Source organism: Neodiprion virginianus, chromosome 3, assembly GCF_021901495.1.
Source record: "Neodiprion virginianus isolate iyNeoVirg1 chromosome 3, iyNeoVirg1.1, whole genome shotgun sequence".
Taxonomy (NCBI): Eukaryota; Metazoa; Arthropoda; class Insecta; order Hymenoptera; family Diprionidae; genus Neodiprion; species Neodiprion virginianus.
In genome coordinates, this window is record NC_060879.1 from 7,193,978 (window position 1) to 7,209,347 (window position 15,370).

At 38.4% G+C, this 15,370-nt stretch overlaps 1 protein-coding gene across 2 annotated transcripts in view; it reads right to left on the reverse strand.

The window, feature by feature from the left end:
* LOC124300576 (zwei Ig domain protein zig-8-like) overlaps positions 1-11,743 on the reverse strand; it is a 45,762-nt gene extending 34,019 nt beyond the window's left edge. For both annotated transcript variants that reach the window (XM_046754810.1, XM_046754809.1), the window contains exon 1: positions 10,473-11,743. In XM_046754810.1, coding sequence (XP_046610766.1) covers positions 10,473-10,584 — 112 coding nt within the window. In that variant the 5' untranslated portion in view covers positions 10,585-11,743. The remainder of the gene's footprint in view (positions 1-10,472) is intronic.
* Between the last annotated feature and the right edge of the window lie 3,627 nt (positions 11,744-15,370).

Genomic DNA, 15,370 nt, shown 5'->3' on the forward strand with positions numbered 1-15,370 from the left:
GAGTGATTCAATTCTCCGAGAAACGTTCCTCGTTAAGGGAATCTCAAATAAAAATGCAATGATTCGGTTTCGGATGTTAACAGTAAGTACGCGAGTCGACTTTTCCAGAGGTTTGCAAAACTTTGCAAAATCGTCATGAAAATAACGTTTCCCTTTGCACAGGGTCGATTCAGGTACATAAGTTGGAATATGGAATAAAGCTTCGTACACAAATCTCTCCGGGTTTTCAAAACTTTGGAATTGATTCGGTGAGTAACTACCGCGAGACCAGAGATGAAACTTTTCCGAGTCTAGGGAGATCGGATAAAGAAAGTTACCGAGAATATCGCGGGGATGGAGGATAAATATTTTTAGAAATTGGAAAAAACGAAAAAAAAAAAAAATCAAAATGACGCGACGCGCTTTTGTTCTACGCCGATTGCTTTCCATTCGTATATCTGTATTCCTCCGGCGGTATTGCCAGTTTCCACCCTCGAAAGGCTTGCCTGGTTCCTTTCCGCGTCTTCGGCTCATGGACAAAAGTCGTCGTCCCGCTTTGTAAGCGAAAGAAACGTGACGCAATCAGCGCCCACGATCTCCGGAAAAACCGAGCCGACCCTTGGACCGGGTTATTTTTTATTTTTCACAAGTCGGAACTTGGGCTTTTCGCTTTCTCTCCCCTCGCTATCGCAGCTTCCTTCTGCACCCCTCATTTGTCATCGAAGGGGGTCACGATCTGACCGCGTGCTCCCAGCTTAGACCGGCTTATCCTGTTATAAATTTCAGATTCTCTCCCTGCAACGTCCGCCGCCCCCGCAGCTCGTAACGAAAAATGCTACCTCTTTCCATCGAGCGATGATTTACCCCAACGGCGTAAATTTCTCTTTGATAAATTCTGACGTCCGGAGGCCCGCCGCGGATTTCACAATATTGCCTGCTTGATGCATGGTCCGGGTTTCTGCTGTGCCGGATCGCTGAATTATCCGACTTCATTTCGCTTCGCGAATGTGGGGAACGACGCTCTCGGATGATGAAAAGTTTAGCACTTCGCGTGTATTTCATCCGACCATGACGCCAGATCCTCGTTCTCTCGAGTTTGAATCACGAGCCTCGAGATTCATCGATTCGGTTTGCGGTTGGCCGTCAACTGTCGGAAGAATCGGCTCGAAACGAGCCGGCCAAACTGGAAAGCCGAGCTTTCCTGCGATAGGCAGAACCCGCATTTCTTACCGTCCTCAAAAGCTAATAGTGTAGTTCATTACGCATTCGAACAGGGGTGAAAGGGGCAAATTCTCATGCGTGAAAGATTTCGATATGGTAATAGATTGCGAGAAAGAAACGCATGCACGTCGTGGATTTAGAATGAAAAGCAACTGAATGAGCGACGATGAATTGTAATAAATCAAAAACGAAAGTTCGTGTACCGTATTCCATAAGGAAAGTTGACGATAAATTCTTAGAACTAAGATTTTTCTTTCAATTTCAGTTGTCGTAATTTTAAAACCATAACTAAAGAGATGCTATAAAAAAAAAAAAAAACACATTGTGTCGTATTTCCAACGAATGGTTGATTTTTTCCTCAAATTTCATTTTCCAATGGATCTTATCGTTTCTTTGAAATTCAGGATATAAGTAACCGGAGGTGTTTAAGGTTTTAAAAAGTTTCGTGACAGTCTATACCGGACATTTCATGCATCGTTAAAATTTCGTCTAAATCGATTAAACCAAAGCTGAAAATCATACGTGGATCATCTCGACTCAATATGCTTGAATTTTTCGCCCAACTTTCATCCAAATCAATGAAATCGGAATTCAGGACACAGCATTTTCCGCGTAAACACCACCACGTCAATTCATGATTGCGAACGCTGAGAAACGATTGTGCGAGTGATAAAAAGTGTTTCCAATTCGAGGATACTCGAATTTTTATTTATTTATTTATTTTTTTTTTCAAAGCAACTTCTTTCGCGACGACAAATAAAACAGACACTCGGCTTTACGAGCGTACCTGCCTAAAAAAGCGCATGTATTATATATATTGTACTTTCATTTTCAAGCCGTCGTCGTCTCTTCGCGAATGACTGATCGCTCCAAGGCTCGTCGCACGTTCGTATCGCATTCCTTTGACAATTTACCAGGGGTAATTGTTATATCGTAGCATGGAGTAGGTATTAAATTCCCAAGGAACATCGAGTAAGGTACCCGTGCAAATTATATATCGTCCTTTTCAAACTCACCTTAACTTTATTTACAACTTGTTGACGCTTAACGAATATCTGCTACTTCCGCCAAGTTCAACCCCTCGGGTTGAATAATTCGAAAGTGAAATGTGAGTCAAGTTGCGTATTGATAAAGAGGTGGAAACACCTTAACCACTCAGCAATTCAAATGCTCGTTACGTATTTCGATTTGCCGACTTATCCTAGATAAGTCAATTGTAGTTTACAATCTTCGATCGCACGATCGGAATATTCTGATTAAAAAAGCTGAAAAACATGAACTTTTAGTTAAAATTTAATCTGAAAAGAGCAGTTTAAAATTTATAAACTCGGTAATTTTAATCGCTAAAAAGAATCATTATTGCTCCGACGCCATAATTATTGGCTTCGCTGTGGGATGCACGGAGTAATCAAGTGCTTTAGTCAGCTATAATACAGCAGACTGAGTCAAGCTGTGAAGTTTATTGGTTCACAAAACGTTATCAATTTTCTTTCAACCAGACGCTGTGAATTTTCGCTACGAGCTTCAAGCTACCGAGAATAATACCCACATTATGACACTCCCACGATCCTTAAGGTGGAAATCTGAAAGCGACGCTTGATTATTAAAGCATTTTCGAGACTCGGAGTATTTTGTTTTGAATAGAAATAAACGATTGATAATTTCTCAAAGGCGTGATGCTGGAAAATCACGATCGAATTGGTATTTTTCGGCACGAAGTATTGACAAGTAATTAAACTATGGTTCACGAAATTGACAGCCAATAAAAGGAAATTTCGTCGAAACGAGAAGGTCAGCAGTTCGTATTAATTCGAATCAAACATACTACAGAATTTTTAAATTCAATGAATCGTAGAAAAATGTGGCTTTTGGTCAAAAATGAAGATGAGTTATGTAGCCGTAATCAGAAAATTTACTGTCTCTCACTATACTTTTCGATTATAGTCTCGCGTGTTATATTTTGTCGCCATTGTTCCGATACAGGCGCTGATATTAAGCGAAAGATATTTAATAGAATCGGCTGCTTCGTTTTGGAGTAAAAGAATTCCCACGGAAATTAATCAAGCTGACTGAAGTCGAGCAAAGTGAATTCGGATAGTCAGCCAGAATTCGACTTGTTAAAATTTAATCGTCAGGAACGAAACCTGAGGTGACATTTTTACGATTCGTTTTCCGTGCCGAATTCAAATTTGGTTGTAAAAAGTTTCCGGCACGTCCAGTTACAATTTTTTTTTTTTTTTTTTATAATTTTTTTTTTTTTTTTATTCATACAAATTAAGGCATAAAGTTACCAAGAAACGCGGCCTTACCATTTTATGGCAGACTATAACTCGGAAACGGGATGCGCTGAAGAGATTAGCAAAAGCTTTAAATGTAGCTCAGTTCATATCTATTTTAATATCAGTACTAGCTGCGTAATGAATTGAGAGAAAAATTAGGTGGTTGAAAGGGGAAATAAAACTTTTCGCGTTTCTGTAAGCTGTGTTTTATAAATTACATGCCACAAGCATGCAAATTGAGAGAATGAACACTGTATAAATCATTTGACGTGTGGTCAAGGAGTGTTATCAAGTATTTATGAAGCCTGATTTTACCCAATGATAACAACTGTACTAAATCCTATTCCTGACAATTAATCTTCAATCATATTTAAGCCATTCTTAATATTCTATTATCTCGACTCAATCTTTAATGTTCAACGTTGATCCCCCAATCATGTTGAACAACTGGGACAGCGTTTGAAGCATTTAATGTATCTATGACACGACAACCACAGCATATATTAATTTGTAGAGGTTAAAGTGACTCGAAAATAAACTACCGTTGAAATGTTCCAACCTGTATTTATCGCTCGATGTTACTAATCTTTCATATTCTACATGCTTGCTAACACGAATTCTTTATACATTTAGTACCTACGCTGAGAAATACGTAATAAAAAAAAAAAAACGCAAACGACATTTTCAACTCTGAACATTGTCTGCAGTTTTTAACATTTCCGGTTTGAAGTTACGCGTGTAAAAAGTTACAAGTCCATTTTTCAATACTATGATGATTAATTCGTGGTAAAAAAACAAATTATATTACTAAAAACATTTTATGGTTAGATTAAAATTTGTTATCAAGAAATATATAAAAATTGTCGGTAATTGTGATTACGTAATAATCATTCACTTTTCGTTTTTAAGCAAAGATTCAAATTTGCAAAAGTCTTGTAACCGAGGTTCGGAAATATTTTTAAACTTCGTTATATGCTGCGGTCGTTTGCTTTTTGGTTGCCTTTTTCTTGGTGCATATCTAAATATTCTATCTTCGAAAGTTTCGAAGAGTGTTGAAACAAATGGCGTCGTTAGTGAATACAAAAACTTTGCACCAGTGCAGGTTGCAGAAAATATTGAATTTCAAACTTTTCGTGGTGTAAGAATCCAATATTAATTTGGTGCGAGGTTATCCTATGATTTTACCGTGAAATTATTTTAGTTGTCGAATTCAGGATCTGGTGTCAATCAGAGTCACCGTCAGGTTGAAAATCACAACCGACAATCGATTGAAATGAGAAACTTTTTCAGGACGAAGTATACAATTATTTATGGTTATTTTAGCATTTCTGAAATATTGACTGAACGATGGAAATCGAACTTTTGGTCGATCTACACTCAAAGAATTCCTTATTTAATAAAAAAAAACATAAACAATTCGTAGCCGCATTTTGAAAAAAAGTTTCTCATGGCAACACAATATTTTGTTGCAAAAGTAGCAAAATTAATTAAAAATCTTTTTTCTTAGACATTACTAAAACGTTATGTTTTCTGTGCACTATAATATCAACTAAACTTCTTTTTGGTTGTGTGGAAATAATGTTTGGTCGGATGTATATTACCCCTGAAATTTCTTTTCCAGGATAAAATTTTGATAATTAATACCAGATTTTGTTTCGAATGTAATTCTGATCGATGGAAGTACATTCTTAAGAGGGTTAAACTTGCAGTTTCTCGCAAGCTTTATTCGCGATTAAAATTTGTGAACGTTAAAAATACTAAATTAAGCCTTTCCTCCATACAAAAATAAAATATTCACTATAACACAGCCATTGTTGCAATATTTTGACTTTGAATCAGAAGCACTTTGGGAGCCTGCCATTTTTTACCGATCCAAAGATCTGTTTTCAGCGACACTCGGATCACGTTTTCTTACGCCGTATATTCGCGTGCGCTAACTTTTGGCATGAAGTGACACGAAGGGTATCATATTGCCTGGCTGAAACTCACTCATCATCCAGCTTTACGATGGATTTCGAAGTTCAAATACTGCTTCGTAATGCTTTTAATGGGTTACACGAGTTTGGAATATCAACAAAAAAAAAAAAAAAAACCTATATCCTCTAATTTTTTTTTAAGTATAACAAAAATACTCTCTTACCTCAACTTTAAGTAGGTACATAAAAGAACACCGTTTGATTTCAGATTTTTTGCTTTCAGATAAAGCTGTCACGAGTTATCCTGGCCACCCCGAGGATGCTTGTTTCTCCAAAAACCACTTCTTAACATCTGAATTTGCAAAATTTTTGAATCAAAATTTTATAAAACATCGTTATTTTGTATGATTATAGTTTCAATGTGAGAATTCTTTTATTATATTGAAATGAAAATGATAGAAAAGATCTTTTTTCTTCTTGAAATCGTATGCGTGTTATCCGTACTTCGAGTCTTCTAAATTCTCTTTACAAACTACAAATTGAACGAAGTTATTTTTCATGTATAATACGGTAAAAAAACGAGGACTCCGTGTGCGAAAGCATCGCGGTTAGCTTTATAAGGCAACTGATTTCGAGGCGGGAAGAAAAGCTCCGTGAAATATATTTCCAGCCCGGTTATATCCGCGTGTAAGAAATCGTATAATTTGCGAATTGAAAAAAACTAGGAACCACATCGCTGAGCGAGCGTGAGACCTTGAGCAGCTTCTCAATTATTTTTCCCGGCTTATATACTGAAACTTGAAGATTGCTTCCGGGGCCATTAGACCCCACTTTTATCCCGGCTTGTGGAAAAACACGTCTTACGCTTTTTCCGGGTCGCTGTTTTTTGCCGACTATCGCTATATTCACGAGGTACGACCATATTTATGTACCGATATATATCTACAGGTCTGATACCCCGCTATGCCGCAGTATCGTAAATAATATTGAAAATAATGCCGCAGGTGCTCGTTGGTTCATAAAATCTACTTGTTGAGTACCTCTTGCCCTTAACTCTGATCGTATAACATTTCCAATGTGTTAAAAAAAAAAGTGTGCCAAAAATTACATACGTGACTTCACTCGGTAGGGTAGAACACACAAAATTAAGTAGTCCTTAAAATTTTCCATGAGCAGGGAAAATCACTTTAATATATTCGGAGGTCGTTCTTTTACTTGGCCTTGGACGTAAGGACTCATATAAAAGCGGTAAAGTTTCGCCATCCAAATAACGTCACCAAAGTCATAAGTCATTTAAAAGGTGGTGAACAGCGTTGGGAATTATTCATGAATTTTTCGATCCAATAGAAAAAAATGTACAAGCTGAAAAAGGTCACAGGAAGAATTTTGATGCAAGTACGAGTGAGTTTTTATGACATCAAACCAATAAATTCTGGTACGTTTTAGACAAACAAGTTGGACTCATTGAACAGAGGAAAAAAGCTTCGTCACTAAATTTTTTATTCAACTTTTGTTGGTCCTCCGTTTACATGTTTGATCTTAGGAAGAAAAAGCAGAAAATACGTATCGAAGTTCCCGTAATTACAGTTACTTTTATCAAAAGCAAACAAAACATATTCCTAGTACAATCGATATTACTGAATAATATTGAACTGCAGTTTCTCAAACAAATAAAGCTCGATTCACTTGATAATTTTCTTGTCGAGAATGGTAGAATTTTGAAAAAATTATCGCATGTGACAGTTTATGCTACTTGATTGGAATAAACCTTTTCACTATTTCTTTGAACTCGAGGCTACTTTCAAAAGCCAAAATGACTTTTATTTTGTTTCCAAAGACCGCATTTACAATCCAAAAAAAATCAGTGTGTTTTCACAGAAATCCGCAAGAACGCGGGTAGCCGAGAACGAGCACAGAATGGAACCGGGTGATTAACAGTGATAAATTACCAAACTGTCTCGCACTGACGTACCAACATTGGAAGAGCCTCTCCATTCCCCAGTTTTCTCGGCAAGACGGATGAGAATCGCGACAAAATGCGAACGGCTCGTTGGCAAAGTCGGTTTGTGTCATGAACGGGTGAATTGGTTTCAACATCTCAAGAAAGCTTAGCGTGCTTCACGTCGGCGACGATTTAGCGAGTAAACTACGCTCAACTCAACACATTGATCTGCGCTCTCCGAATCAACTTTTGCGCGTTCATTCGATTCGCAAAAACCGCACATGAATTTTTCTGACCGGGTATAACGAAATAGTATAAATTTCGATTCTGTAAACTTAACTTTTTGTCTTCATTTTCATCAGATCTGATTTTGTCAGATCCTGTTTATTTGAATTCGATGATTTTGTAATCCAATGTAACGAGTAATTCGGTGCTTTGAAATTTAAAACGGGATTGAAAACGTGGAGGAATTTGTTTGGAATAAAAAATAAGTCTAACCCTGTTTCAAGCATACGGTGTCTCGCTCAAATAGAAGGAAAACAGGTGAGCTTGCGGCGTCAGACGTGAGTGAAACTTCAGGCAGAAATTCTCTTGTATTGAACGAGGACTCCCTCCGGTGCCTTTGGCCTACTAGAATCTCTGGTGAGTTCCCCACGCTCTTGACGTTTTCCCCGACCAACCCGTTCTCGCATTGTAAGAATTGTCATAATTTAGGTTAAAATATTTCCGAAAAGACTGTGACAAAGAATGAAAATCATCCCAATCAGCTAACGAGAGCCTTTTGTAAACTTCATTTTTTCCCTCCAATTTTGGCTGGTTCGACGAAAAAGTGATCCAAATTATATGAGTCACCTACGATTTTCCTTTGTTCTCACGTATAAAGTACTTCCTTTGAAGTTCCTCGTTCGTTCTATCGATCTGAAATTATCCTGATAAAAGAGACGAGGCGAGAATTGCTTGTGGTGATTTCTGAACTTCACGATAAATTGATAAAAGCGTTTATTTATACTCTCTTCAAAAATGATTCATCGTTTTATTTTGTACCTAATCCCGTTACATTTTACACTCCAAGAAGTACTCGCTGGATTTTTAATTTCTAAATCGTGACAGTAAGTATGTCAAATCGAAAATATGAGATGAAGCTGAAGCTAACAGCCAAACGTATTGACGTTTTCGGGAATATGAAAATGCAGTTCAGTTTTATCCTCATAATTCTATGAAAATGTTGGGGCTTCAACGTATTTCAAAAAATTTAGATATCCGGACTCCACTATCTTATTCGAATGAACATCAGAACGTTCGGCTGATAATTCTGGCGGCTAGCTTCAGCCTCGTAAACACAAGTCGACAGTTAATCGTGACAGAATCGACAACTTTACTCTTAACAAACTATATCTTGTTCCATTTCAAAATTGAAACTGATAGTCCTTTGTTCACCTGCTCCAAATGTGCCAATAAAATTTTCATTTTAGGCAAACCAGACATTGTTTGCGAACCTTTAAAAACACTTTGGCTCTTGAAACCAAGTTATTGTTGTGCCAATGGGATTTTTTTTGTGTTCAGCAGATTACCGCTATTCTGAATGACCAAGAAGACCGTGAGTCGAAAAGTGGTCCAAAAGAGGCCAATAAGATATCGAAGGTCGGAAACTAATTGACTTTAAAACGGACTCGATGAGCCAACAAATGCTTTTTCTGATCCAAAAATTAGTACCGGCGGAAGTTCGTGAAGATCTTTTATTATTTTCATACCGCTGAGAGGAAAACAAAAGGCAAAGCGTTAAGCGGAAAGCGAGGCCTGCAGCAATTTTTCATATAGTATAGAAGCTTCGAAGAATCTTTACGTTCCTCTGTCTGCGATTAGCAAAGTACAAAGAATACTCGTAACATCTATATGCCATCAAATCCTCGCCTCGAGGCGAAAGGAGAAGGGCGAAAGCTCGACGTGTGAAATTGGACTTTTCCTTTTCGTAACTATGCCTCAGGGGCTAAACCGAACGGTCGGGAATAATTATTGTCAATGGTGGCTGACGGAGAAGTTGGGGGGATAGGGGGGGTCGTTTCTAAACTGAGAAGCCCAGCTCAACTGCGTGAAATTATTTACAATTACGTACGGTTTCCACGGACACTTAAACTTGGTAGTAAAGAATTTCAAGGGTCGTTGTGTTTTCCTCTGACAGCGGTTCGTACTACCGGGAGAATTATACGACTCGTTTCTCAGCGACCAGGCGGTTCGAGACCAGAAGCACAGGCTTCGCATTTAGGCAGGAAGAGACCGTTGAGTGCTGATTTTTTCGCCTCCCTAGGAACCTTCATGCTAATTTTCAAACTACCCGAGCCGCTGCGGAACAGTGTGAAAACGAGACTAAACCTTCGGGGAAATTTATGCGAAGTGCCTTCTTTGATGTTAGAGTGAAATAGAGACGCTGGATATCGACGACTTGATATTCCACCTTTGCTCACCCGTTTTTATTGTTCTAAGACGTTCTACGACGCTGTTGAATCTCGTGAAACGGCAGACAGTGACAGAAGCAACTTGTATTCGTCGAATGATCCCAAGTCATGAGCTTTGGAACGATCATTTCAATTGTTGGCCAAATTTTCAGCCGTAGAAACGACTGCTTACAAAGAAGTTCAAGCTGCGTTTTTATTTGAAAACAGAAACATGTTGTTGCTTGGAATCCCCAATGAAAAAAAAAAAAGAAAAAAACTTCGGCCAACCAGACAAAGGTCAGATAAAGCACAGTCATTACCGAACGTCGAACTATTCACGAAAAATATTTCAGATATATCTAATACCATGTTGTTAGCCGAAACTTGTTCGATATTTACATTGCAGAATGTTTAGGAATTACGGTCATTTCGATGTTGACCGTTCAGCTCGGGTACATCATGACATGTAACTATTCCTACGATATGTGGGTGAAAAAAGATTGGAAACATGAGAATCACTGTATCGTAAAGGTCGCTCAGATAGAGGCAACTCGATCCAGTGTTCTCAGATATTTGATTTTCAGAGTCACCCTAAGGTATTGACTTTATCTCCAGCTAGAAACATTTGAGAGAAAAACATGCGTAAAAAGTGGCAGGTCACGTCTGAGATGAATTGATTATTGTAAATACAAGGATGACTCACCGCAGAAAACGACGAAGAAAAATAGGATCGAAGTCATCTTGAAGGGTAGAATCACTCGAAGGTTGATACATTGGTGATATCGTTTGCCGAATACCGATCGTTTGTAATACATACTCACTTCACTATTGAGCGTGAAAAACACAGCCCACGATTATGAAACGGTAGAACAAAAACAACAGTAGTCCAAAATTTTCATCGCAGTCGACATGCTTTCAGGTTCGACTCGAACACGTCAATTTATGCTGTCGTTTCTTTCCAGGAAATCCGGACGTTAATACGGGCGAATGTCCTTGCAAATGTGACAGAGGCAATGGGTGGTAAAACGCCTTGAAAAACTTTGCTTTCAAAAGAAGAAGCAGAAAAAAATATTCTCCGTGAACCCCGGGGACGGATTGAAAAGTTTTAGGGTTCGAATTAACCTTTTTATACCCCGATTCACGCTTTTTCTTTCTAGTTACGTTCGGGCATGTCAGTTTGAATCCATTGGCACACCATCGTTTCGCCCTTTTCCAGTTGGACTTTTCATCGCACCTGAATCACTAATGCATTTTGAACTGCACCCACTATAGTACCTCGCAGGGCAATCAGCCGCATTCATTCGGTAACCGTTGAGGCTATTTAACGTGACGTTTCAACAGGATTTATCGTAAAACTGTCACAATCACCCCCTGAAGAGGGTAGCGATCACTGTCGCGGAGTGTGAGATCATGACTTTACTACGTGCATTGGGCAACACTTGATGATCATTCAACCGTGGCATGCTGTTCAAGAGACTTGTAACTATCAACCAGTTGGCAAGACGGATGTAGTTACAGTTATGGTTACATTGACATTCCCATTTTCGTTCACGAGGACTCGACGCGTTGATCGACTGTTCGACGTCAACGTTCGTTAGAGCCGATTAAAATTAGTACAAGTTAAAAAACAGGCATAAGCAACATCGATGAATTTGATTCGACACTCTTTACACAAAAACACTTCATCAAAGCCTGTCGGATCACAACACAATCACCCGGAACAATTCTCCGACGTTTGAATGTCCGATAAACTATGGATCTAATCAATTCTCGAGTTGCAAGTTGCGAGTGAACGATCGCTTTCACGTCAGGACGGAAATCCGCGTGACTGTAATGACGGTCCTGATGGAATTCTGGAGGGTATTTTATTCGAGTACCGTTTCCAACGACCGGCACAAATGACACGCGAGATATCTGCACGGCGAACAAGCCGAGGAGGAGCACGCGACGAAGCTCAGTGTTCTCGTGGCAAGAACCCCCATCTGACTGCGCGAGCGCCTCGCGAAATCCACACCCCCGACGACCGCCGCCGCCTCATGCACCCTCACACCGACTCACACCGATCTCGATGAACGTGGCCGGGAATCGTCGCCCAAGGGAATCGGCCCGGTGCAGTGCCGTTCTGGACAGCGGTCCACAATTCAACTACTGTCTCGGTGCAACGTCGTGCCAGAATATCCGCAAATTCGATTTTAACCATACTCGTTGAAATTGTCCAGCTGCGCGACACCCTCGAAGAATCGCAAATTGGTCGAATGGGATACGAGCAGGAGCTTTGGCGCTCTTTTTTTTTTCTTTTTGCGCCTTTCGAATCCAACTGCGGCGACGAATCAATCGTGACATTTAATGTTTGATAAGACACTTGTTCACTACTGAACAGTTTTGCGGCGAAATTTTGGTTTCGATCATTTGGTTAAGGGGCTGTCCGTAAAGTACGTGGCTATATTTTTCAAATTTTGTACCCCTTCTCCCAAAATAAATTTTTTTTATACATTCAATGATTGATAAACGAGTGGTTTTTTGAGAATTTTTATCATTCTGCGACATCTCAACGAACAAATAATGAGACTGGCCACGCTAGAAAATCTTTGTTACCAAAATAAGATTATTCTCAGCTTTTTCGAGATAAACGAGCTGAGTTTCTAGTTCATCTGTTACGAAGGCACGTCGTTGAAACCCGTGACCGCGGAAGAGACGATATCGCACGCGGAATAATGAATTAATATGCATCAATTATAAAACCACATATCGCAGACTATGATCCCCCCTCCCACGTAGCTACGTGGTTTATGGATAGCTCTTAAAGAGGTGAAGTCATCATTTTTTTCCATGAACGGTATCTTTTTTTAGTTACGTAAATACATTTCGATACTCATATTCTGATTTCTATCCATATCGCTTCAGAATTTGTGAACTGTATCATAGAACCATCTCTTCGGACTGCACTGAAACTTCTGTCAATCAAGTAATCGTAGGGGACATTTTACGACCGTTTCGCATTCCTAGAATCAATGGTCGTGTAATTTTTGTTCATGTTTATTTACGTAAAAAACCTTAAAATAAGTTGGATAACACTGAAATTCAAAATTGGTTAATTGAAAGCAGAACGTCGCAAGTCGTGGCCTATAAGACCTTTTGAACCTGACTAAATGAAAAATAATCACGTCATCTAATTCTTGAAGGTCGTAAGTGACGTTATACAACTCTTTATCACTATAGGCGGAAATTTTTTTTAATTTCTTGGAAAAAGTGTAATTTAACGATTGAAAACAGAAGGTCGCAAGTACTGTTGCTGAAGTCCTTTTGTTTGTGAATTCACAAAAAGCATCATTTCAATTAATAATATATATTAGGTCGTATGTTGGCAGATTAAAATTGAAATTTATTTTAATAATCTCCATTTTTGATTTATCTACGCGTTCCGAACGTTTTCATAACATTTCCAAAACGATAAAACGCGGATATTTACTTGCATTGTAAAGATTTTAAAATATAAAAAAAATTTTTTACGATTTTAATTTATCTGTGCGTTTCAAATATTCTCAAAGTTTTGTAAAGGAGAAAACGAAAAAAAAATAAATAAAAAATGCGCATACGACTTTCTACTTTTATATTTGATAATTGTTCAAGGGAATTTTGAAGTTTTTGTCGTTTCTGATTTACCGAATGAAATTTTTTTAAAATAAAATTTGACGGATACGACATCTTGCCGTATTCGTTTTGTTATTAGCTGTATTATTTAGTAATGGGAAACGGTTGTATCTACCAATCAACGTACGACCTTTTACTCTTATGGCATTTTCGAGGTTTTCGAGTTCCGTGCTTCGTAATTTTTACCTTGTAGCAGTTTCCTGATCTTCAAACGAACCTTTGACGCGCTTCTTGAAAAGCTGCAGACCGTATTTCATACAAGATTACGAATACTTCCACTAATTCGTTGCAATTATTTGTTCTGTTTTTTAATTTAAATTTCTGGGAATGAATGTAACTGCCACAAAGCCAAATAAGGAGCTTAAATATGTAAAGAAATGCTGTACCAGTATACTCTGAAATTGCATATAAATCGGTGACCACACAAGGACCGACAGACAGTCTGTCAGGATTCAGGGGAACTGCTCATCCAGATCTAACGCGTCACACCCCAAACTCGTACCATGCGGGCATTCGTTTTCACGAAATTCCCCGGATACATACCACCATGCTTACAATTCTCGGGGGAGAAGTTAATTTTGGAAATTTTCGAGCCAACGTTCGGAGTTACGTTTAATTCAAAATATACGCTAAAAATAAAAGCACAGAAGCGACGGTTACGTATAGATGCTTGCGCGATGAGACGGGTGCGTTTCTGTTCTGGAAAAATAAAAAACGGTCGTTAAAAACGGTGCATAAAATTACTTCGTCCCAACCGTGGATGAAAGGGGTGAACCCATATGTATATATATTTAGGTTTGCTCTCGTTGTTTTGACTCTTGAATACTTGCCAGACGATCACAGGATCCCTCTCGTGAACTATCTGAAAGGGCATATGTCGACCACTTGATATTCATATCCACTATCCGGTATCCATCGCATGCACATACCCGTGTACAGCAACGCCAAACAACGTCCAATGTCTACATGCCGATCAAAGGTCAGTGGATAATGGTTTAGTACATTACACTATCGACCTATCGCATTAACTCCACTAAGGGAAAACTACGTTGCTTCGGACAATTACATCCTACACTGTAAAATTTCCGCCTTTCGATTGCCTGTTATTGTATTATGAGCTGTGCAAGTATTATTTTAAAAATATCTTACAGCGTATCATTTCAAGTTCTATTTTTCAATGGTTCAGTAGTTTGATGCTTTATCATCGAATCCTTCGTAGATCTTGTATATCTTGGCATGATTCTTGTTCGGAAATAACGAAAGTATTCTCGCGATTTGAGCAAGCAGGAGTTAAAATGCTTCTTTTTTCTTACCGCTAGGTGGCGACTATAAATGAGTGCAGTGTCGCCAACCTGGTTAGAATATTTACCTGTTCAGCGATTGGCGGGAAATTTGGAGATTTTGAAAGCAATTTAGGTTTTCCAAAGTTTTTGCTAATTTCACATGCTTAATTTGAAAAATTTGATGGTGTGATTTTTTTCAAACAGATTTTGACCATTTCTTTTCATCCGAAAATTCGAACAGTAAGATGACAAACACAAATACGCTATCCCTACTGTCAAATGCGAAACCAAATAAACTAAAACCACAATTAGATATAAATCCAAACAACGAATCAAATATGATCTCAAATAAACAAATCCATCATCCGGACGTAACCAAAAATGATCAAACCCCAAACAGGCCACAGAAAAGGCGTAAAAAAGTGCATAAAAAATTATTCGTCAATTTCACATTCAGGTTTTCGAATTGAACAGAACATTTCTGATCATAAAACAAAAACAAATTAAATTGATTTCGCCAGTATGCTCGTTTTCATTTTCGTTGGATTTTATCTACGACTTTTGATTGGTTTATCGCATTCTGTTTTTGAAGTTTGGTTTTTTTTTTTTTTTATTTTTTTCTGCGGAAAACGTTGCTAGTTCAGCGATTTTTGATGGTAAATAGTGC